This window comes from Marmota flaviventris, chromosome 18, assembly GCF_047511675.1.
Source record: "Marmota flaviventris isolate mMarFla1 chromosome 18, mMarFla1.hap1, whole genome shotgun sequence".
In the NCBI taxonomy this organism is placed as follows: Eukaryota; Metazoa; Chordata; class Mammalia; order Rodentia; family Sciuridae; genus Marmota; species Marmota flaviventris.
In genome coordinates, this window is record NC_092515.1 from 52,453,925 (window position 1) to 52,478,289 (window position 24,365).

Consider the following 24,365-nt stretch of genomic DNA (forward strand, 5'->3'; position numbering starts at 1 on the left):
CTCACCAGCACATTCCTTCCTGCCTTTCCATCAGACGTGGTACAGCCACTCCACCATGCTCACCACAGACTGTTAACCCCTCTTCCACCACCTGCAGCAATCCTGGCATTTCTACCTCACTTAGTGTGCTCCATTGCTTTGTCCACGCTTCTAGGAGTCGTTTGGCAGCACAGGGGCAACCTCTGGGGTCCCCAGCGAGGTGTTAAATCCTATGTCCCGAAATAGCGTTCCCAAACAAGTGAACTCTCCCTCATCCAGTTTAAGAGCTTGCCCCTGTGACCCAGTACTCGCACCGGGTTCAAATCATCCACTCCTCGACACCAACAGCACCCATGGACCGGTCCTGCAGCTCCCTCTGGTAATAGTCCCTCTCCTCTCTCCCCAGCCCTGAACCCCATCATGGCCAGCAGCAGAGGTGGGGGCAGACTGGGGCTGGGTGTCTTCTGGCGGGAAGGCTGTGGATCACCTTCCGAGGAGGGGGGAGGGCCAGCTCCTGATGGGGAAGAGGAGGCCACCTCCATGAACTCAAGGATTCGGAGTTCACGATGTTGGGGTGCATCAACCCAGAAGTCTGCTTCGCATATGCCAGGCTCTGCCCTGGGCATAGCTGACCCTTCTCAGTTGAGGTTAAGCCTCTCACGTGTGCAACTGTTCTTACAAATAAATCCCATCCACAGCTTTAGCTCTGAATGGGATTTATTTGTAAGCTTCGGTGCTCCCGGAGGCTCCCAGCTCCCATACATGGTTATAATTATAATTATAGCCTATTGATCACTCAGCTTTTTTATTTTTCCAAAGTCTTTTTGTGTTTAGCAACCATTACCTGATTTCACCATCCTTAGGGTTATTCTGGGCCCCTGTATTTCCCAGGCTCCTGATTACATAGAACCTGCTAATGAATTCTCTTCCACTAGAATACCAGGCAGTTCAGGCAGTTCAGGCTATCTGTGCTCCCCCCACGAGCAGTAAGGGGTCCTCAGTGTGGGCAGGTTGCCAACAACCCTAGCAGCTGCTTTCTGCCCCAGCTCGCAGCTCCTACAGCCAATCAGGAACTCCCCAGGACACAGCTCTGAGACCAAGAGGAGTAGGGAAGGACGTGTATCAGGGAGTGCCCCGGGAAGCCTTACCTGTGTCAGGGAAGCCGCATGAGCAGAGTTGAGCCTCAGCAGTGTCCCAACGTAGAGTGAAGCGACTAGGCCTTTAAATGCCCCGCTGACCAATCAGGACAAGGCTCTTGAGTCCAGGATGGGTCTCTGAAAACTGAGATTAGATCAGGTGAGACTCCTGATTACACTCAGGACTTTTTGCTTAACTGTGCTTTTCAATTTAATACCTAATTGGAAAACTTTTAGGTCTATTTGAAATAATTTGGGTAGATGATTCTACTTTTTCAACTGCAAATCTTATTACTCTTTAAATACAGATCAAGTATTTCTGACAAAAAGCTTCTGAAGGGAGATGTGTTGTAAATGCAAATTATATATTGGATTTCAAAGACTGCATAAAATGTAAAATATATCACTAATAATTTTAAAATGTTGACTACATGCTGAAATGATAAATTCTTGCATATATTGGGTAAATATATTATTGAAATTAATACACCTTTTTTGTGTTTTTTTTTTTTTTTGAAAACAGCGCTGGGTTAGAAGAGAGAAGCAAACCTGGCTTGCAATTTTCATATTGGCCACCAGGGGACGACCTTATCCCAGGACTGTCCTTTCCAGATTCCCAGAAGGTTCACGCAGGTTGGTTGACAAGAGGCAGGTCTTATGAACAAGTGAAAAAGTAACTCCACTCCTGTTACGTGTTACCTCCCGTTCATTTGTATCTGAATGGTTTTTGATATAATATATCTCCTTTGTTCCCTGTGTTTAAGAGTAGTTCTTTCCCACTGAGCTGGGAGTTTCCTTAAAACATTAAACTTTTTTTTTTTTTTTTTTTGGCGGTGCAGCCATAGAACCCACAACTTCATGCATGCCAGGAAGCCCTCTACCACAGAATCATGCCCCAGTCCCCAATCCCTGGCCCCCTTAATATTTTAGATAGTTTATTTCAATTTCTACTTCTCTGCCTAGCCTTTCTCCTTTTGCTTTTCTCATTTCACGTTTCTTTTCCAAATCAAGCTCAGAACTGGCTCTCTTTCATTGCCCTTAGTAATTAAATTGTACACATAACTGTAGCTGTAACATCCCCCCATCAGGACAGCTACTATTCCACAGAGGAGGATACTTGGACAAACACTACAAGAGAAATGCAGGACCAGCCCAGCTCTCTTGCTGGTATAGAGCGCTGCTGCCTCCACGCGAACAACTTAAAGGGACTTTGGAGGGAGTCACAGAGAACCACAGGAGAAAGATCTGGGAGAGGAAGGCAGGATGTGACCTGTGGTGGTGCTCATGGCCAGGGGCAGGAGGCTATTGGGTGAGCGGTGAGATGATGGAACAGAAATGAACGGTGAGAAAGCTGCTCTGCGCCTCCCCAGCTCCAGCGCCTTGTGTCAGTGGGTGCTGCCCCAAGCTTGCCTCTGACGGCTAATCCAGGGGCCCACGGGGAAAGGGTTTCTGTGCCAGTGAGGAGCAGGAGGACCGGCAGACCATATCCTTGGCCCCATCCCGTGAGCACAAAATGCAGACTGAAGAAGATTCTCCGTGGGATAAGAAGTGGTTAATGGCTTTCTGATGCCTGGGCTCTCCAAACTCAGGCTCACCCACAGCTTTCCACAGCCTCAGCCAAGGGATTGACACTGCTAGAGATTTTGGCCTCTTTCCAAAGACCTTATGGGAATAAGTAAAATCACAAGATGTCTGAGAAGCTCGGCTACTTCAAAAGAAAATCCATAAATTGGGATTACAGATTCCCTTAGAAACACAGATACGAGGGGGGAAATGAACCCACATTTAAAACGGGCATAATCAATACTAAACACGATAAAATGTTAGTGGTATCAAGTATGAAAAAGACAGTGGCACACGCCTGTAATCCCAGCAGCTCACAAGTCTGAGGCAGGAGGATAGCAAGTTTGAGGTCAGCTTCATCCACTTAGCGAGACCCTAAGCAATTAAGTGAGACTCTGTCTCAAAATAAAAAATAAAAAGGGCTGGGGATGTGACTCAGTGGCTAGGCACACCTGGATTAAATCCCAGGTGCCAAAAAACAAAAAGGAAAGAAAGAAGCCCCAGGGCTGGAGGTTGAGCTCAGCGGCAGAGTGTTTCACTTAGCACGTGCAAGGCCCTGGGCTCCATCCCTGCGGCACAGCGTGGAATGAAAAAACAGGACAAAATTATAGGCATGAAAACTGGTGATTGAAGTGAGAAATAGAAGAGATTTTTTTGTTTTGTTTTGAGTTACTAGGGTTTGAACCCAGGGGCACTGTACTCCTGAGCTACATCCCCAACTCTCTTTAAAATTATATTTTATTTTGAGACAGGGTCTCATTAAGTTGCCAAGGCTCACCTGGAATTTACAATCCTCCTGCCTCGAATTTCCAAACTGCTGGGATTACAGGTGTATGCCACCACACCAGGCTTTTTGTTTCTCTTTCTGCTTCTTCTGGGAGAGTTAATTGACCTTATAGTCTATTCATTTATGAACTGTATTCATTTTACTATTGATTCCATCTGTTATGTTGTTGCAGGACACGGTGGCACACACCGATAATCCCAGCGCCCAGGAGGCTGAGACAGGAGGATCACAAGTTTGAGGACAGTCTTAGCAACTTAGTGAGACCCTGTCTCAAAATAAAAAATGATTTTTAAAAGGGCTGGGGATGTAGCTCAGTGGTAGAGTGGCCCTGGGATCAAACCCCAGTACTAAAAAAAAAAAAAAAAAAGATATCATTTTCCAGTTGAAGACAGATGGAGATAAATTCCTCAGATTGAAGACAAAATTGAAAAAAAAAAACAAAAAACTTTGTTTGAAAAAACTCAAGGGCACTGCTGGATGATTCCACTTATGTCAAGTTCCAAAGTTGTCAAAACTGAACTATGGGGGCTGGGTTTCTGGCTCAGTGGTAGAGCACTTGCCTAGCACACATGAGGCACTGGGTTTGATCCCCAGTACCACATAAAAAGACTAAACAAAATAAAGATGATATGTCCATCTACAACTAAAATATATACATATATACTCATATATATATATATATATATATATATATATATTTTTTTTTTTTTTTTTAAACAGTGATAAAAAAAACTCTAGGGGTGGGAGCTGAGGACGCAGAGGGCACATGGGGTCTTCTGGTTTATTTCTGGACCTAATTGCAATGTAAATGTCATTCAAATTGTGGAAAGTCATTGAATTGCACACTTCTGAGCCATGCACCTATGTTATTCTTCAATAAAGTACACACTAAAGCTGGAGACCATGTACTACAAAGTACCTCAAGAATTAAAAATGAAATCATAATAGAAATAAAAATAGTATTGAATACATTTCAAGGGCTGGGGCTGTAGCTCAGTGGTAGAGCGCTTGCCTAGCATGTGTGAGGCACTAAGTTCAATCCTTAGCACCATATAAATATCAATAAATAAAATAAAGGTATAAAAAAATATGATAATATTATTTTTAAAAATTTAAGAATGACACCAAAGCAGCACAGCTTTTTTATTAGGAAAGAAAAAAGGCTGAACATGAATGAGCTGACTATCCAAATTAAAATGTTTTAAAAATCACACATGAATAAACATGAAGAAATTAGTAAGCCAGCATTACCCGATACCAAAGCCTGATAAAACATCGCAAGAAAGAAAAGTTAATGCCAACATCCCTCATAAATATGAATGCAGAAATCTTCAATAAGATACCAGCAAACCGAATCCAAAAATAAATTAAAAAGATTATATACTATGACCAAGAGGAATTTATCCCAAGCATGCAAGGGTGATTCAACATGAGAAAATCAATCAGTGTAATATACCACGTTAATAGAATGCAGGGGGAAAAAAAATCACATGATCATCTCAATTGATGCAGAAAATAACTTGGAGAAAATCCAACATCATTTCATAATAATAATAAAATAAAAAAGGCATTTAGAAAAGCAGGAATAGGAAGGAGCACACAGCATAGCTGTCCTGAGCCCTGCTTCCTTTGCCGTCTCCCGGTGTTCCTGGAAATGTCAGGCGCAAATGACAGGGTCACTGAGAAGAACTTCCTTGAGGAGCAATTCGATGAGGAAAATGTGATTTTAACACTGGTCCCAGTTACAGAGGAACAAGAATATCCAATAGAAACAAGTGTTTCTTCAACTGCAGAAATCAAACAGGAAGTCTGCTTTCCTGAAACAAAACCTAATTGTAAAATACAACCCCTTCCCTTGCCGACCATTTTGCCTCCAATTAATAAGGTTTCTCGGGATACTTTGCGAAACTGGTGCCAACAATTTAATTTGAGTACTGATGGCCAGAAAATAGAGGTTTATTTGAGGCTACAGAAGCATGCATATCCCGGACAAATATATGATATTCCTGAAACATCTCGGGAGGCCAGATTGAAGCCAGTTTCCAGGAAATGGAAGGCAGTGGCCAATGCAGCAGGGCTTCAGGAAAGTCATAATAAGGTTAAAAGAGAGGAAGAGACTAACATGATTGAAGTGGTAAATTCAGCTCAGGAGTCCATATTGGCATCTTGGGCAAGGATCGCTGCCAGAGCCAATCAGCGCAAGGCTGTGAATTCGTGTCCCATCCCTTCTTCTGTGGAGGCCTTTTTGCTGCAAACCTCTGGTGTCAGGTGGTGTGTGGTCCATGGCCAGTTTCTTTCTGCAGAAACAGCAGGCTGGGTTCGACTGCAGTTCCATGCAGGTCAGACTTGGGTCCCTGACACTCCCAAGAGGATGATTTCCCTTTTCCTGTTACCTGCCTGTATGTTTCCACCCTCGGGACTAGAAGATAATATGTTATGCCCTGAATGTGTAAAAAGGAATAAGAAGATGATGAAAGGATTAATTATAACAAGAGAGAAAAAGCAATGCACTGTAGGGAGACCAAAAGGTGCCACCTTAAGCAATGTTGAAATACTATTTTGATCTGAAGGCAATTGAGAAGAAACAGACAAAAAGTTTTCTGCTTTCCAACTATTGGCCCCAAAACAGGACATAAATTTGCAAATATTCCTCTTCCCTCCCAGGACAAGTGGTGGAGAGCCCATAGGTAAATCATCACACAGCCTGATGAATGCTGGGCTGGTTTCTGACCATCTTTTCATTTTCAGTGTCTCCTGATCATTTGTGTCAGACTCAAGTATTAAATATATATATATATATATATATATATATATATATATATATATATATTTTTTTTTTTTTTTTTAAGTAGAGCTGCTAGGTTTATGGGGAAACTGAGCAAAAGAGTTCTTTTATGCTTCTCTTTAATATTAATTTTTTTGTGTGTGTACTAAGATTGAACCCAGGGACACTCTACCACTGCTATAACCCTAACTCCCTGCCTCTTTTTTTTGTTTATTTTTTGGTGCTGGGAATTTAACCACTGAATCATATCCCCAGCCCTTTTAATTTGAGACAAGTTCTTCCAAGGTTGCTTAGGGTCTCACTGAATTGCTGAGACTGCCCTTGATCTTGCAATCCTGTCTCAGCCTCCTCTAAGTAGCTGAGATATAGGTGTGCATTATCTCACCTGGCTTTAATATTAACATGTCCTATTAGTGTTGTACATTCCTTAATTGATGAGTCAATATTGGTATATTATTAATTTTGGTGGTGGGTGGGGTACCAGGGATTGAACTCAGGAGCACTCAACCACAAAGCCACATCCCCAGCCCTATTTTTGTATTTTACTTAGAGACATGGTCTCATGAGTTGCTTAGCACCTTGTTAAATTGCTGAGGCTGAGTTTGAACTTGAGATCCTCCTGCCTCTATCTCCAGAGCCACTGTGATTACAGGCATGTGCCACCAAGCCCAGCCTATTATTAATTATTAACTACCTATTATTACTAGTTATAATGAATTATTATCTTTATGTGACACTGAGGATCCAACCCAGGGCCTCACACGTGTAGTCAAGCACTCTAGGGCTGGGGATGTGGCTCAAGTGGTAGCGCGCTCGACTGGCATGCGTGTGGCCCGGGTTCGGCCGGGGTTTGATCCTCAGCACCACATACAAAGATGTTGTGTCCGCCAAAAAACTAAAAAATAAATATTAAAATTCTCTCTCTCTAAAATAAAAAAAAAAAAAAAAAAAAAAAAAAAAAAAAAGAAAAGCAGGAATAGAAGGGAACTTCTTTAACACGATAAAGGGCACTTGTTAAAAAAGAAATACCCTGGGGGCTGGGGTTGTGGCTCAGTGGAGAGCACTTATCCTAGCGTGTGTGAGGCACTGGATTCGATTCTCAGCACCACATAGAAATAAATAAAGGCCCATCAGTAACTAATAAAAATATTTAAAGAAAAAAGAAAATATGCCAGATGTGGTGGCACCTACCTGTAGCCTGTAATCCCAGTGGCTTGGGAGGCTGAGGCAGGAGGATCACAAGTTCAAAGCCAGCCCCAGCAATTTAGCATAATCCTGTTCCTAATAAATAAAAAGGGGGTAGGGGGACTGGGGATGTGGTTCAGTGGTTCAGTGCCCCTGGGTTGAATCCCTGGTACCAAAATGAATAAATAAATCCCCACAGAGAACATCATGCTCGGTGGTGAAGGGCTGGGCCACAGCCCAGTAGCAGAGCCTGGCCTGGCTTGCACGAGGTCCTGAGTTCCATCCCAGCCCTGCAGACATAGTAATGAACTTCAGTGGTTCTGAGGTCCTAGGAGGAAAACTCCTATTTTATATCACCCGAATCCCTGATGAGGTAGAATTGATCTGAAGATGCTAGTGCCAATCACAGGTTTTCAGAAGCATAAAGAGGTCTCTGTGAAGGAAGATGAAACCATACAGAGTTCCCAATCACCTCTAGAAGTTTTATCATATAGTGCCCAGAACTCAATTTAAAAAAAAAAAAAATAGCTCTACATGTGGATCAGAGCATGTGCAAACCTCAAGAGAACAACAAGGAAGCAGACCCACAGGACACGTGGATAAGACTGAAGTATCAGCCAAACTCAGGGATGCATGCCTGTAATTGGAGCGGCTCTGGAGGCTGAGGCAAGAGAATCACAAGTTCAAAGCCAGCCTCAGCAATGGAGAGGTGCTAAGCAACTCAAAAAAAACCCTGTCTCTAAATAAAATACAAAATAGGGCTGAGGATGTGGCTCAGTGGCCAAGGACCCCTGAACTCAATCCCTGGTACCTCCACAACCCCTCCCCCCAAAAAGACTGAAATTTCAGCAGAGAACTCAGAAGTGTTTTAGAAGACTCAAAAGGAAATTTTAAAGAGAAAGCTACAGTAACTGGGCTGGGGAGATAGCTCAGTTGGTAGAGTGTTTGCCTTGCATGCACAAGGCCCTGGGTTCAATCTCCAGCAATTAAAAAAAAGAAAAAAAAAAAAAAAAAAAGAAAGCTACAGTAACGAACATTATTAGCTAAATGATTGGGTTTAAGAGACGAAGGGAAAATTAGTACAGTGGAAAAAAATCCAATCTGAAATAGGAATGAAAAATACAAAACACAACAAAAGAGTCACCTGGGAGAGAGAGAAAAGTCTAGCAGAGGTTTGTTAGTTTCCTGAGATTGTTACAACAAATGACCCCAAACCAAGAGGCTTCGAACAACAGAGACTCGTTCCCTCACAGTTCCGGGGGCTGGGAGTCCGTCGTGAAGCCCGCTGTGCTGAAGTTAAGGTGTTAACAGGGCCACACTCCCACCTGTCGCCTCTCCAGCTTCTGGTGATTGCAACACGCCAGTCTCCACTTCACCCCTTCGCGTCTCCGGTCCTCCAAGTACAATCTCCTGTGGCTCTCTCGGGACACTTGTAATCGGACTCAGGACCCACTTGGATAACCCAGAAACGCTTCCCACATGGAGATTTGCGACACATTCACGTATGCAGAGGCCCCTTTTCCTCATGAGACAGCAGGCATGACGTCATATGTCATTGGGTGGCCGTGACTCAGCCTGTTACAATGTGTGTGACTACCGTTTTCCTGAAGATGGAGGGAAGGGGCAAAAGCAGTATTTGGGAAGATGACAGCTGAGAAATTTCCAAAACGGTTTTTTGATCCACAATTTCAAGAGTCTCCAAGAACCCCAAGCAGGATAAATTGAACGAAAAACCCCAAATCATGGTAAAACTGCTGAAACCAAATCTACAGTCTTAAAAGCATCTAAAGAAAAATTGTAAAAACCCTTTAAAAAAGGATGCTAATTCACAAAAAGCGGGGGGTGCTAGAGAAGAATAGCATTACCTTTGATTAGGTAGAGGGAAGGGAAGGGAGGGGAGGGGAGGGGATGTGGGGACAGGAAAGATAGTAGAATGAACCAGACATTATTACTGTATGTATCTATGTGACTGCATGACCAATGTGATTCTGCAACATGTGCACTCAGAAAAATGAGAAATTATATCCCATCTATCTATGATAAGTCAAAGTGCATAAATGCATTCTACTGTCACGTATAACTAATTAAAACAAATAAAAAAGTTAAAATGGTTAAAAAAAAAACAGGAACAATAAAGACCGCAGGCACTGACAGGAGCTGGGGTACCTTGTCATGGTGAGGCAGCAACAAAGGACCCTGTGGACCCCGATAAACATCTGGAGAGCTACTGGAGAAGCTCTGCTGGCCAAAGAAGGGACCCTGTGAGCTTCAATAGGCTACTACAATGGATCACAATCCTCAAGCGTGTCTAGATCCCCAAGTTCATGATTCTAAAATACAAAAACAAAACCAATTGTATCACCGTTGGAGGAGGGTGGGGAACAAAATCGCTATCTTAAAAACTGGTAAAGGACACAGTAGACCTGGTGACACATTCCTGTAATCCCAGTGGCTCAGGAGGCTGAGGCAGGAGGATTGCAAATTCAAAGTCAGCCTCAGCAACTTAGCGAGGGCTTAAGCAACTTAAGGAGAGCCTGTCTCAAAATAAAAAATAAAAGACTTTAACTCAGTGGTGCTTAAAAAAGTCATAAAGAGCAGGTGTCGTGGTGCACACCTGAAACCCCAGCTACCTCAAGGCAGGAGAATCACAAATTTGAGGACTTCTGGACAACTTAGAGAGAACATGTCTCAAAGTTTTTGAAAAGACTACAGATACAGTTCCATGGTAGGGTGCCTGCCAAGCCTGTGTGAGGCCCTGGGTTCAATTCACAGCAACACACACACACACACACACACACACACACACAAATGGTAAAGGGAAAGGTAAAATTTTGCCCTGTGTGTTCTATGTGAATAGTGTCACTGGGACTTAAGTGATATACTGGGGAGGTATCTTCATGGAAATATACTCCAGGTAATAATGAGGAGAAGTGTTGACAAGGGACACCACCAATCTGCATCTCCTTAAAGAACTGATGGCATTGGGCTTCACGGTTGGCTAACCTCACAGAGAGAGAGAGAGAGAGAGAGAGAGAGAGCCAGAGCCAGTCCTTCCACCGCCTGAGGAAAGAGCCAGCTCTGCTGCAGCCGTGCGAAGGGTTACGCGGAGGGCGATCAGACCTCTAGGACAGCAGAGCCAACACTCAGTGCTGTCCTCGCTAGCAGCAGGGTGTGTGTGCAGTGTGTGCCGAGGCCGGGGTCTGAAGGGACACTGGGTAGGGAGAGGCTGTGGGCAGAGAAAGTGGCTGGAGCCTTCCAGAAAGCTCCATGGGTCCAGCTGGCTCCAGGAGGCAGGGCTTGAGGCTGACCTGCAGTGGAGTCTGGAGCAGGGAGGAGATAAAGACCTCAGCTTCCTAAGGAGAAGGGGTTGCCAGGACACCTGCACTGGATAGGGAACAGGAACGCCATCCCTTGGGGGGCAACATGGACAACCCCATTCCCATGTCCCCTGGGTCACAGAAAGACACACATGGTCAGTGTTTCTGATTAGATCAATTTATTGGAAATCACTGGAGTGAGAATGGCCAGAACCATGGTTCAGTTGGCCGCCAGGATCTCCTGAACCCAGGGAATGAGCGCAGTGACGCGGGCATACACAGCAGGGGTGGAGGTGGAGCAGGTGCCGCTGCCCCAGGACACGATGCCCACCAGAGTCCAGGCTCCATTCTTCTGGCAGACCAGAGGGCCCCCAGAGTCGCCCTGGAGGAGAGAGAAGGAACTTGTCTCCAAGCCTGACAGGGGTGCCTGGCTATGGGAGACCAACCTTGTACATGACTGAGTCACACTCCCGGCTGGGTGCTGAGGCACTCAGTCACAGAAATGTGGCAGAGCTTTCCCCACCCTTCTTGGGTGCGAAGGTCGGTGTCTCGTGCATGGGTGTGTCTTGCTACAGCCCCATGGGTGAAGCTACGCTCACCTGTTCCTTTGTAATATAACCCCTTGCCCCTTGTTTAGGATAGAATCTTCCATGGAAGTGCCTTGTGTGTGTCCCCTCCTCTTACTGTGCCCTTAGGTGTGGCCTACCCAGGTGTCCGTCAACCTGCTGACAGTGGACATCATGAAGATAGAGTCAGCCCCCTGAAACCTGACCCCTTGCCTCATTTGAATAGCTTCTCCTCAATAAAAGGGGTCAGCGCCTGCGCTCACTCTCTCTCTCTTCCTGCGGACCCTTAAGGTCAGAGGAGCCATCACAGCGACCCCAAAGAGAAAGGTAATTATGTCTCTTGTGTGGTTCTTTTGCGCAGCCCAGTTAGCCCAGTTTACCTGCAGTGACCCCTGAGCCTTTTAGTTGTGAGAACAGAAACCCAGCACCTGGCCCACTGGAATCCGGGGAGTGGGCAGGGAAACGACTTTTGTGGGCACAGTGATCATGACCAAACTGCGCACATCTGGACTGGTGGCAGTCCAGCTCTGCTCCTGGAGGAGCCTGGCCATTGTCTGAAGCCAGCTGGCTCCTCCAGCTCACAGAGCCCATGTGGGGACTGGATTCCTGTGGGCAGCACAGCACCAGGCCTGGCCAGGGGACCCTCCTTGGGCATCTTTTAGCATCAGTCTGGCCTTCTGGTGAGCACTGGGGAAGGTGAGGGTAAGCAGAGAAGGGCAGAGGGGAGTGGGCAGCTCAGGCCTCTGGGGAGAGAGGAGAGCTGTGGCCCTCCTGGCCTAACCAGGTCTGGGCTCTGTCAGGGAGTGGACAGCACCGAGTGGCCGTACCATGCAGGAGGAGACGCCGCTGGCCCCAGCACAGATCATCACATCAGTGATCTTGCTGCCCCAGGACTTCTTGCAGTCAGCAGTGGACACCAGAGGCAGGACTGCCTGCTGCAGCTTGTCAGGGGTCTTGTTGGCTGCAGAGACAAGAGAAGGCAGAGTTAGGGACCCTCAGCCCCACCAGCCACGGAGAGCGGGGGACCAGGAAAGTTCCTGATCCTTAAAATCAGCTGTGGGCACAGCGCCTGTCAGGTCCAAACTGTCCAGCCCTGGGGCCTCTGCTCGGCAGCCACTGTGGGCAGGCAGCATGAGGGGCCCCTTCTTCCTTCCCAGGGAAGGAGTAGACTTCCTTGAAGGGGACACCTGCAACCTGCCACTCTCAGAGAGGGCCAGGAAGCACCTCCCTCCTCCCCTCCTTGGCCGCTTCTGTCTGGCAGCAGAACTGGGGACTCTGGAGGGAGAAAATCGAGTGATAAGCTGAGAGGTGGCTCGGGGCAGGTGAGCCAGGCTTCCTTCTCAGGACTCTGAACAGACCTGGGCATTGAACTCCTAGCCATACAGGGGAACTGGACACTCCCTGCCTGAGCCAGACAGACGCCCACACTGGACACGTCCCCTGTGGGTCCCACACGGGCCTGTGAGGCCTCCCTACTTGTGCCTAGGTTTAGGGGCTTTCTGATCAAGCATATCACTATTTCACCCTTTTACCTTCATTTTTATTTGCATTTGGTCGATTTTAAATTTTTAACTCATTTGGACATTTTATAGATTTTTAATAAAGGAATGGGAAGATTTACGAATGTTGGGATTTAGACAAAAAAAAAAAAAAAAGCCAGATAAGGCCCAGCTGGAGACTCCCACTGGTCAGGCAGCCCCAATGCCAGGGACAGCACCTGCTGGGCAAAGGCAGGTCACACTTACCATTGTACTTGGTCTTGCCCCAGCCGGTGGTGACACACTGTGTCCCAGCAGGGAAATTGTCATTAGCGTCAGGCAGGCACACAGCAGACACAGTCTGGGAGAAGCGGGCAGGCGTGGCCAGCTTCAACAGGGTGATGTCATTGCGGACAGTCAGCAGGCTGAACTTGGGGTTCTTGAAAACCTGTGGGCGAGGACCAGACAGGTGAGGCCCGCGAGCGCTCAGGGTCTGAGGGTTTCCAGGAGACAGGCTTTTTCCAGTGGCCCTTCAGGACAGCAGACCCACAGGAGCCAGGAAAAAGGATTCTGGGGCCATCCCAGCCCCACCGCGTTCCCTTCCTGTGCCAGCTCCCCTGCACCTGAGCTGGGCCCCTGCCCTGTCCAGCAGGCCTGTGTACCTTTGCGATCTTGATGACCTGGATGTTCTCCTTATTAGAGCCCTGGTCAAACTCTCCAGCCACCACCAGGTCGGATGTCCTAAGCAATGAGACATGGAGGGTTGAGGACAGGGAGTGGGCCCTGCGCCCTGCCTCACCCTGCTGGTAGCAGAATCCCAAGGCTGCCCAGTGCTCACTTGACTCCACAGTGGGCAGCGGTGACCACCCAGTTCTCGCTGATGAGGGAGCCCCCGCAGAAGTGGAAGCCGGTTTTGTCCTGGTGAGGAAGAAGATGAGAGTCACTACTCCCACCTGGGCTGCAGCCTGTGCCCCCAGCCCGGCCAGCACCCCAGAGTGCCCCTCTCACCTGCAGGGACACCTGCCAGGGCCAGGAACCAGGGACAGCATCCTCTCCGTTGACGATCCTCGACAGGCCATTCAGCACGGGGTGGATGGCAGGTACCCCGCAGCCTGAGGGGGCCATAAGGGAGCCAGGTGAAGGGCTTTAGCTGGGATTCAATCTGACCTAAACTGCCCATTTTGCAGAATTCCTGATTCCTACTTCAACCCCCCAGTCCAGCTCAGGACCCCACAGAACAGTACCACCTCCTCTGGAAAATTCCCCTAGCTTCCCTCCAACCTCCTGGCTCAAGAGTCCCCCACCCACAGGCTGCCAATCTCAGTCATGCTTCCAGGGATGCAGATGGACATGGCTGTCCCCACCCAGACCTGCCCTGCCAGAAGGAAAAAATGGGCTGGGCCATCAGACTGCCTGGGCTCCACCTCTAGGTCCCCCTTCTTCTCTGTAGACCTTAGACCAGTCAAGGCTGCATTCCAAAATCAGTTTTCTCAGCTGTTAAATGGAGAGAACAATTCAGCTTCCCAGGTCAAAGCTTTGCTGTTAGATTGTTGGGAGTAGGGGATGTCATACCCCCTACTTGAGAGGCTTAAGCAGGAAGATTGCAAGTTTGAGGCCAGCCTCTGCAACTTAACAAGACCCTGACTCAAAAAATAAAAAGGACTGGGCATGTAGCTCAATGGTAGAGCAACCCTGGGTTCATTCCTCAATAAAACAAAGAAATAAATAAAAACATCTTAGCAGGGTGCTGAGCTAAGTGGTGCACAGCTATAATCCCAGCCACTTGGAAGGCCAAGGCAGGAGATTGCTTAGAGCCTAGCAGTTTAGGGGCAGCCTCAAGAGAAAACCAAAACCTTCCAAAAATAAAATAAAAATAATTAACAAAAGAAGATGTAATACCTGAAGCAAACCTACAAAAAGGTAAGAACTGCTAAATCCTGACAGTAGAGATGTGGATGCCATTTTCTTTTTATTATCTCTTTTCTTCCTCTTTAATAGAAAACACAATGCTCAGCACGTGCCCAGCATGATAAATACGAACACTGTGTGGACGTCAGGGAGGTCTGCAGCCCTCACCCCGCCCACAGCACCCCAGCTGAGCCCCTTCTGGGCCACAGACCGTGGTTGGGTGTAGGTTCGTCTTTTCCCCTACTGAGCAGGGTGGGAGGGCTCAGAAAGTCCCAAAAGACCCCTTTCCTCCCTGCAGGTGCCTGTGTCCTGCTCCTGGGGACAGGGAATGGGGCTCAGCCCTGGCTCAGGGTCATGCCCCTCTGGTTCCTCCAATGGGGCCCCGCTGCAGGGTCCACAAAGGGCTCAGGAACCTCCTCCCTGGCCTCCTCCCAGGCCTGGCCGGTTACTGGGTCCCAACACTCACCGAAGGCGGTCCCCAGGAGGGCGAAGCAGGAGAGAAGCCACAGGGAGGCCATTGTGCTTCAGTCAGGGAAGGTGCCGCCTGCCTGCCCTGGAGCCCCTTTTATGTCGCTGAGGATCTCAAGCCGAGGCCAGTCCCTCTGGCCCTGCCCAACCAGGGAGGCCTAGGAGCCACGCTCCCTGTTATCCAGGGTCCTTGGGCGATAAGTGGGGGCCCAGCTTTCCCACTCCTGGCTCTCATCCTGGAACACCCTGGGAAGAGGACAGCTGCTCCATTCCAAAGCCACCTGCGAGCCTCAGCAACACCCGGCACCCCAGGCGCTGAGGGCAAGGCAGTGCCAGGCAGGCGCTCAGCCCCTCAGAGCCAGCTCATGCAGACTTTGACAGAGCAGGGGACTCCGTCACTCCCAGTGCCACCGGTGGGCTTCCCAGCTCCTAATTAAATGCAATCCCATCACAAGGTTCAAAGAAGCCTGACCGGGTAGCCCGGAGGCCCTCAGGATCTCTCCTGCTGCTGGCCCAGGACTATAAACATGGACTTCAGGTTCTCGGTGAAGAGTGTTTCAACAGTGGACACTCAGGGAAAAGCAAAAGGTTGCATGGACACTCGGAATTATCTAGGGGGTCACCTGTGCCCAGTCCCACCCACAGTCCCCGTGTGGAGAGGACTGAGAAGGAATAGCAGAAACTGGTCCAAGCGAGCAGGACAGTGTCACTGGTCTTTGTAAAGTCAAAGTGTGGATTTGAACTTGAATCAGTTTTGGAGTTGTGTGTTCTCCGTCACAGAGGCCAGTCACAATGCTTAGCATCTGGTTGAAGTGGAACCAGGCCATGAGGGTCCTGCAGGCCCCGGCCCGTGTCTGTGTGGCCCACAGTCCCAGCCTAACTGACACCAGGCTTTTCTACACCCTAACCACCTGTGGGGCAGCCCAGGGGTGCGGCTCAGTGTCAGCCCTGACTTTGAGCATAAGGAATTCATATAACCCAGGTCCCAGGCCTGGGTTATTTATTGAAATATTAATATTTGAGGGGGGGGTTCCCCGTCACTCATTCCAAGTAGATGGCCCACACATTTGTATTTTCCTTCTCCCAGGGACTTTACCAGAGCAGCAAGCCGCAAACAGCCCAGTTAGGTCGACTGTGAGAGCTAACCTCACTGTGAACTTGAAAACAGGAGACGTCTGTCCTGGGAAGGCTCCAGGACGAGGGAGGGGGACAAGCCTTGAACCAGCCTTTGGGGGATCCAAACTGGAAGTGTGGAGCCCCAGGGGGGGTCACAGGGCTGCAGCCAGCCACCACCTCATCTTACTTCCCTGGTGATGTCCTTATGCAACCGTGGTTTGGAACAGCAGAGGCTGGGTTTGAATAACAACCAGGCTTGTACCTTGCTTGTGGTGTTGGCTGCACTTAGAGCCACTGCACTTTAAGACACTGATCTGTGGCTTCGCCATATACAAATACTTCAATATACTTCAATAATAATTATTTATTAATGGAAAGGACAGTTGGGATATGACTCCTCAGAGGCAGACTCTAGTCAGGTGTCCAGGTTCCAGTGTCTTGGAAGTGCCAGTATTAAGGGACCCATGTCCAGTGCCCCACAGACCCCTCCAATGTCCCAATGCCAGGCAGGCCTGTTACTTCAGCACAACACCCACTCAAGGCCAAACCCAAGGAAGTTGCTGGGTACAGTCGTATCCGAGATCAAGGCCTCCTATTTTTACAAAGCACTTCCCCCAAACCCAGGATGCCTTGGAGAGCCCTACCTGTGGACACCATTCCCTGTGAGAACACGGATCTCCTGAGTACCTCTCTGTAACTGAACTTCTCCCGGCCTTGCTTACTAGAGGCCACATGCGACAGGGCAGTAGTGCAGACTGGGTAGGGCTTCTTGAAATCCCTGGGGCTGGTGGACCCAACCCATGAGCTGGGAATTGCTTCTCCCTAGGAATTTGCAGGAGCAGAGATGGATGCGCTCCAGGAGCCTGTAAGAGGCATAGCTCCAAGCCAGACCAGGAGGGAAGAGTCAGAAATTCTAGGGTAAAAGTGGAACCCAGGAAAATACTCTTTACTGAAAACTTGAGAGACTAAAGATCCATCAATCATCCATTGACTGATGGCTGCTTGTTCGTTGTTAAGCAACAGCCAAGGCAGAGCCATGGCCTGAGGGGAGGTGAGATTGATGTTCTGCTCCACAGTTTTCACGGTCCCTAGCTGACAGCACTCTGCCACCAATGCCTGTGTCTTCCCTGTGCATTAGCACCCAGCAGGGGAGGGGAAAGGGCATGGTGGTACTTCCTTGGGAGGTTCCCCTGGATCAGGCCTGAAAGTGACACACTTTAGGGACCCACATTCCATTGGCTAAGCTCTGCCACATGACTGCATCTGACCCAAGGGACACTGGCCATGGCAGTGGTCTAGCTGGGTGTGGAGGAGGGAGAGACCATTCATTTTGGAAGTTGTAGACCATTCATTTTGGAAGCTGTTGGCACTCTGGGAGTGGGAGCTGGCGTCCACTTAGCAGCACATGCACTGGGGATGCTGAGAGCTGGCAGGCAGAGAGGAAGTCAGCGGAAACACGGGGTTGCACACAGCACGAGAGGGGACTGTCTTCCAAGTGAGCTGCAGTGGGACCTGCTAGACTGAGGGGGCAAAATGCACCTTTCATGCAGAAAACATTCCCCTCCACCACACCTGGAGCGGGATGAACCCTGGTGGGGAGAGTTTGGGCAAAGAAGCGCTCTTAAATTGCTCCACACGGGGATTGTGGGGTCAACTACTGGCTCTGTGAGAAACGTCCTAATCTCTGGGGTAAACGGTTCCCAAATTCTATGCCCTTTAGAAGTGCCAGTACTAACGGACCCATGCCCAGTGCCCCACAGTCCTCTCCAATGTCCCAATGCCAGGCAGGCCTGTTACTCCTGCAGGGAAATTTCACGAAGGTGACCCTCAGAATGGGGCAAGGGTTCCAAAGCCTCTATTCGCTATTGAAGGAAAAGGTGGACAATCAGTGGCATGACTTGAATGGTGGCGAAGCCCACATAACAGCAACTTTGCCATCTTAGCCATTTGTAAGTGAACAGTCCAGTGCAGGAGGCCCATTCCCAAGAAGGCCATCAGACGTCCACATCAAGATGCAGAGGTGACTTCCCAGACCACAGCGCAAGCACAGGGACGCCCTTAACAAAAAGGGAGAAGCTGCTGCCCCCCTGGACCCCTGGGTGAGCTTCAGAAGCGTGGTGACAGGAGCAGGATGAAAGGAGGACCGAGCACGACCATGTCACATGAAGTTCCAGAGCCCATGGACACAGTCCAGCATTCTGCCCTCCCACCCCGGGGTGGGAGGAAGGAAGGAGGAGGAAGGAGGCGACAGGGCCCGGGCACCAGGGACGACTCCTCCTCTGCCACCTCTGGCCCGGCTGTGGTCCCGGAGTGGCGCGGACCTCGGACCCCCGCGCAGCCTCCGACGCGCCCCTAACTCCTGGCTTTCCGGGGCTTCTGGGTCTCGGGTGGGGTAGGCGTCGCGAGCGCAGGGCGGGGCCGGTTGCTGGGTCCCCCAAGCCGGAGTCCCGCACCTGCGCCCCGACCCCGACCCCCGCAGCTGCGCGGGTTCCCACGGCCGGCGCCGGAGGTGCAGGCTCCCACTGCCACGTGTCGCAGCGGGCGAGGCTGCAGGGGCGGGGCCGGGGCGGGGCCGGGCCGGGGCGGGTCCCTCGGGCGGGGGCGGGGGCGGGTCGCGGGTCCCACCCCACCTGCTGGGCCCTCTGGGCAGCCGGTCAGGTGGCCCCGCCAGGCCCTTTCTCGGTTGCCCCCTTAACCGCTGAACCCTCCGCTGCTGTCCCTGGTCTCAGCCCTTCCGCCACCAGGGGCTGCCTCTGCTGTTCCCTCTGAATGACAGCACCTCCTGCAGGGTCCTTTGGCCACTCAGGAAACTCCTAGGTTGTTAAATTGGTGTCCTTTCAGAGTGTCCTAAAGGCCTTGGCCTTTTTGTATCAATGAAGATAAAATAACTTTTGAGCTGGTGGCCACGCATATTTGACTTATTTGTTTTTAATTGACTTTTCCTTGAAGATCCGACCCACCCCATGTGTCTGCCAAAGGCAGGAATTTGGGTTTCTTTTCCTTCTTCTATTCCAGGAGAGGCCTGGCCAGCCTGGCTGACAGGGCGAACTGCAATGTGCACACAGGCCAGGGGACACTGAATCCTGTTCCCCTTCTGCTTTCCCACTGGATACACGTGGCCATGCCTCTCCCATCTTCTAACATGAGTAAAGGGCATGAGCACGCAGTTGGCTCAAGAAAAACCAAGGACTGTTAGGCCTGGTCCTGGTGCTTTCAACATGGATCATGTCCTTCTGTCCCACATAGAAAGGAATCAGAAAAGGTAAGTAAATTGCCTGAGGCTCCACAGCTTCTGACACCAAAACCTGTACTGTGAACAAATACATCATGGTCATCGATGCAATGTCATTTCTTGTGCCCTTTGGGGGCTTGCCCTACACCTGGCAGCCTAAACCCCAAATTTCTCCCTCCCCCCCAGTTCCTACCCTGTGAACCAAACCAGTAGCCAGGTCTACCTGCTGCCTCCACGCCCAGCCTGGTGCCTTGAGCCCAGCCTTCGCCAGCTCTCGTGGGGCAGCTGATGGCCCAGCACCCTGGCTGCTCCATAGTCTCAGTCTTGCCCCAAGTAGCCACATGCCCACCTCCAGGATCCTGTGCACACTGACTCCTGAAGGAGGGGACTTTGCACGGAGTGAATGGCAGCTTGTCCCTCTGAGCCACTCAGCCCAAGTGGCTACCCCAGACCTCCAGCAGAGCCCTCACTGAGCCTTCCTGGCCATTCCCAAGACCAGGTGGTGCGTCCTCAACCCCTGGCCAGTCACTCCTGTGTTCCACACCAGGGGGCAAAAGCCTGGTCCCCAAACCTCTCCCCTCTTGACCATACTACCCAGGGGTATTTGAACAACAAATGGACTCAGGTATTTGTGCAAGGTCCTCCAGAACACAAGAGATTAATTTGGGGCTCATATGGTGGGCTTCTGAACGCAACCTCAGAGCAGGGCTGGAGGAGGAAGAATGCAGGTCAAATGTCCCCTTGTTCAGCCCCGGCTTGGCCCTTGGCCCTTGGCCCCATGCTCCACTGTGGACTGCAGCTGCTGCCATCCCAGGGACCCCTGCCAGCCCTGTTCTGTTACATCTTCCCAACAGGGCACACACCCCAGGAAGGGATTATCACTCCAAGGTCTCAGATAACAGCCTGGCACTCAGGGATATAAAGGGCAGCCCTAGGCAGGTGCGCTCGTTTCTTTAACTTCAGCACCACAGCCTGCCCTGACCCCCACCTTTGGTTGGTGCCCGTGCTGACAGGAAGGCTGGGTCCCCTTCACCCTTAATCCTGCCCCTGGTTGAGCCGCGCAGTGTTGGGAGCCAGGGTGAGTCCCACCCCCTCTGAGCCTCACTGGCCCCAGCTCTACAGGGGGGACATGGGGAGGGTGGGACCAGACCACATTCTCGCTCACAGGCCCAGATGCTATCCCACAACCTGGCAGCTGGGGAGCCCTGTTCCCAACCCCATGTCCAGTCAGCCTGAGGCCCCAAAGGAAGCAGAATTTGTAAAGCTGTCCTGAGGCCTGAACCCTGTCTAGGGGACAGGGAGGACTGGTGTGGAGGGACAAAATCTTCTCTGAGCAGTCAGCAATGAGTATGGGGCATTGGTGCCCCTTCAAACCCTTCCCTTTTGAAACTCTGAAACTTATCCTTTTAGACTCCATTCACTGAGCACCTACTATGTGCTGAGAGCAGAGCAAGCCCTTTGCCTGCTGCTGCTTCAGGCAACTTTTTTTTTTTTTTTTGGTGCTGGGGTGGAACCCAGGCCCTGATGCAGGCTAGGCCAGCACCCCACCACTGAGCTACACCCCAGACTTTTGTCACACATCTTCATACCAACCCTGTGAGCCTGGCACCAGATCTTCTTTTGCTGGTGGGGAAACTGACTTCCACCAAGCAGGCAATGCTGGGCCCAGGCTGAAACACAGAGCCCAGCTCCCTGGTCCTCCCTGCTCCCTCACTGCCCCTGTTGGGCTTCCCCTGACAGGCAGTCTGAGTCTTCTGCCTCCCCTGCTCAGCACAAGTCACACCGAGTTGTACCTGGGAGATACCAGGACTGAGGTGGGAGAGTCAGGGCTGGCTTTCCAGAGGAGGAAAGGGGTGAGCCAGGCTGGGTCCCAGAAGCTGGCACAGGTAAGGGTGAAAGAAGTTGGGACTTAGTGGCCTCAGTCTCAAACTTGGCCTCTCCCCTCACCCTACCCTAACCCCCAGGATGCAGGTTCCTGCCATCCACCTGGTGCTGAGTGACCTGTTCAGGATCATCAATAGAGAGGATGCTATCCCTGGCTTCTTGCCCTGGCAGGTGTCCCTGCAAGTGAGAGAAGCATTCTGTGTATGTCGGGGGTACTCTGGGGTGCTGGCCAGGCTGGGGGTGCAGGCTGCAGCCCAGGTGGGAGTAGTGACCCTTATCTTCTTCCTTACCAGGACAAAACTGGCTTCCACTTCTGCGGGGGCTCCCTCATCAGCGAGACCTGGGTGGTCACTGCTGCCCACTGCAGAGTCAAGTGAGCACTGGGCAGCCTCGGGATTCTGCTACCAGCTCCAGTCAGGGTGAGGCAGGGCACAGGGCCCACTCCCTGTCCTCAACCCTCCATGTCTCATTGCTTAGGACATCCGACCTGGTGGTGGCTGGAGAGTTTGACCAGGGCTCTAATAAGGAGAACATCCAGGTCATCAAGATCGCAAAGGTACACAGGCCTGCTGGACAGGGCAGGGGCCCAGCTCAGGGGCAGGGGGAGCTGGCACAGCAAGGGAATGCGGTGGGGCTGGGATGGCCCCAGAATCCTTTTTCCTGGCTCCTGTGGGTCTGCTGTCCTGAAGGGCCACTGGAAAAAGCCTGTCTCCTGGAAACCTGCAGACCCTGAGCAGGCCTCACCTGTCTGGTTCTCGCCCACAGGTTTTCAAGAACCCCAAGTTCAGCCTGCTGACTGTCCGCAATGACATCACCCTGTTGAAGCTGGCCACGCCTGCCCGCTTCTCCCAGACTGTGTCTGCTGTGTGCCTGCCTGACGCTGATGACGATTTCCCTGCTGGGACACAGAGTGTCACCATTGTCTGGGGCAAGACCAGTCACATTAGTGACAAGCCAGTCTGGTTGGGAAATGAGGGCTGTGGGCTGTGGTGCTGACCACCATCCTGCCCACCAGACTGCAGCACTGTGCCTGGGGGCCACCAAGGCAACCAGGCTGCACAGTGGTGGCCCTGCCCTCCTCTCAAATTCCAACTGCACAGTCCTCAGCAGCAAGATCACCGCTGCCATGCAAGATCATCCCCTGCACAGTCCAGGCTCCTGGCTCTCCCCACACCCTCTCCTCCCCGATCCTGGGTGGGTTCACGCAAAAGCCAGGCCTTGGGTAGGGAGAGAGGAAACAGGAACACTAAATAGGTGTTTCTCCAGGACCCTTCCCTCTCTCCAGGGACATGTCAGCCATGAATAGGCAGGGAGACAGGACCCTTGGCTGATCACTGATGGCATCAGCAGAGGGTGCCAGGAAAGGGCTCTACTCTTAGAGTTGCCATTGGCATCCAAAGAACAACACTTCCTGAAGTTGTGCAGTATTCAGCCTGGACAGTGGGACATGGTGGCCCAGAAAGGCTCAGGCAGCCCTTGCCTGCTTACAGTGGCCCTATAGCCACCCCCACCCACACTTTCTTCACTAGTCAAACCAGCTTTACGAGCTTCTATTTTGGGACCTCACCCTGAGGGTGGCCCAGACTTCAGGGGCACAAACCACCCAAGGATCTGCTGACTCTTCCATTATCCATCTACCCAGTGAGCATGTGCTGAACATCTACTGGTGTCAGGCCCTGGACTGGCCTCTAGGAATAATGTCCAGGGGTCCCTGGGCCAGGCTGCCTGCACTGCCTGATCAAAGCCCCTTCTCCCTCTCCTATAGTCTGACTCTGGGGGGCCCCTGGTCTGCCAGAAGGATGGAGCCTGGACTCTGGTGGGCATCATGTCTTGGGGCAGCAGTACCCGCCCCACCTCCAGTATGCCTGTGTCACAGAGCTCATGTCCTGGGTGTAGCAGATCCTGACGGTCATCTGAATCCATGAACCAGCTCTGGCCTCCTCTTACCCTGCTCCCCACAAAGCTGAAATGCCTGGAGTGCATGTCAGTGCTGTCTGTCTCCCTGGGGGAACTCCAAGTCCTCACTTTGCTCCTGAACTTGGGCCTTCCCTGGTTTGGACTGGGCTGGGTCAGACCAGGGTTTTAAGAGGGTCCCTTGTTAGTCTTCTTCATTTGGGCTTCAGCTTCCCATGCGGTGGCCAGGAAGGACACAGGCAAATTAAATGGGGGTGAAAAGAGGGATGATGGAAGACAGGCATGCACCTGTAATCCCAGCAATTTGGGAGGCTGAGGCAGGAGGATTGTGAGTTTGAACCCAAAAGAAAAAAGAAAAAGGCATAGCCCGGGAGGATAGTGAGTTCAAAGCCAGCCTCAGCAAAAGCGAGGCACTAAGCAACTCTGTGGGACCCTGTCTCTAGATAAAATACAAAAAGGGGCTGGGGATATGGCTCAGCGGTCAACTGCCCCTGAGTTCAATCCCTGGAAAGAAAGAAAAGAAAGAAAGAAAGAGGAAAAAGGGAAGAAGGAAGATGGGATCTGGATGGGTGGAGCTGCTGGTCAACCTGCAAGGCCTTCTCCACTCCCGTCTCATGCCATCAGGACATTGGGGCCCTTACCTGTCAGAATGCTCAGAGACCCTCCCTGGGGAGCCAGCGGCTGGGGAACTGGCCTGTTCAGCCCCACCAGGGTGCCTCTTTCCCAGGCCTATGCTAGAGTCAGTGGCCTTATCAGCCCAAGGACCGTGATAAGGAGGGATGGCAAGGCAAGCTGTGATTGGTGGGCTCAGTAAATATAATGCCCCCTCCCCCGCCATACACCATCACAGGCCTCTGGCTGGTCCTCAGCCTCCCCTGAGGGTAGCAGCTGGTGAGTGGGAGGCCCAGGCAGCCTGGAAGCCCCCTCCCCCTCACACCTGCCTGCTGGGACCCAAACACCCAGAAGCAGGAAATGGGCTGTGGGGATGCAAGTCCTTCTACCACTGAGCACCCCCCCCTCTGTGGGGCACCAGGTTCCCCCTGGTGG

General features: G+C 50.9%; 1 protein-coding gene and 2 pseudogenes across 1 annotated transcript; 2 read left to right on the forward strand and 1 right to left on the reverse strand.

Annotated features, from left to right (window-relative positions):
* The first annotated feature begins 5,078 nt into the window (after positions 1-5,078).
* On the forward strand, positions 5,079-6,220 carry LOC139702710 (developmental pluripotency-associated protein 2 pseudogene; annotated as a pseudogene).
* A 4,752-nt stretch (positions 6,221-10,972) lies between these two features.
* Positions 10,973-15,222, reverse strand: LOC114090883 (chymotrypsinogen B). Its single transcript, XM_071604525.1, has 7 exons — positions 15,171-15,222; positions 13,805-13,908; positions 13,635-13,714; positions 13,459-13,537; positions 13,064-13,244; positions 12,146-12,279; positions 10,973-11,134 (listed from the first exon to the last, which is right to left on the reverse strand). Exons 1-7 carry the CDS (start codon positions 15,220-15,222, stop codon positions 10,973-10,975), a joined length of 792 nt encoding a protein of 263 aa, XP_071460626.1.
* A 4,284-nt stretch (positions 15,223-19,506) lies between these two features.
* LOC114090952 (chymotrypsinogen B-like) lies at positions 19,507-23,300 on the forward strand (annotated as a pseudogene).
* Positions 23,301-24,365: the final 1,065 nt, after the last annotated feature.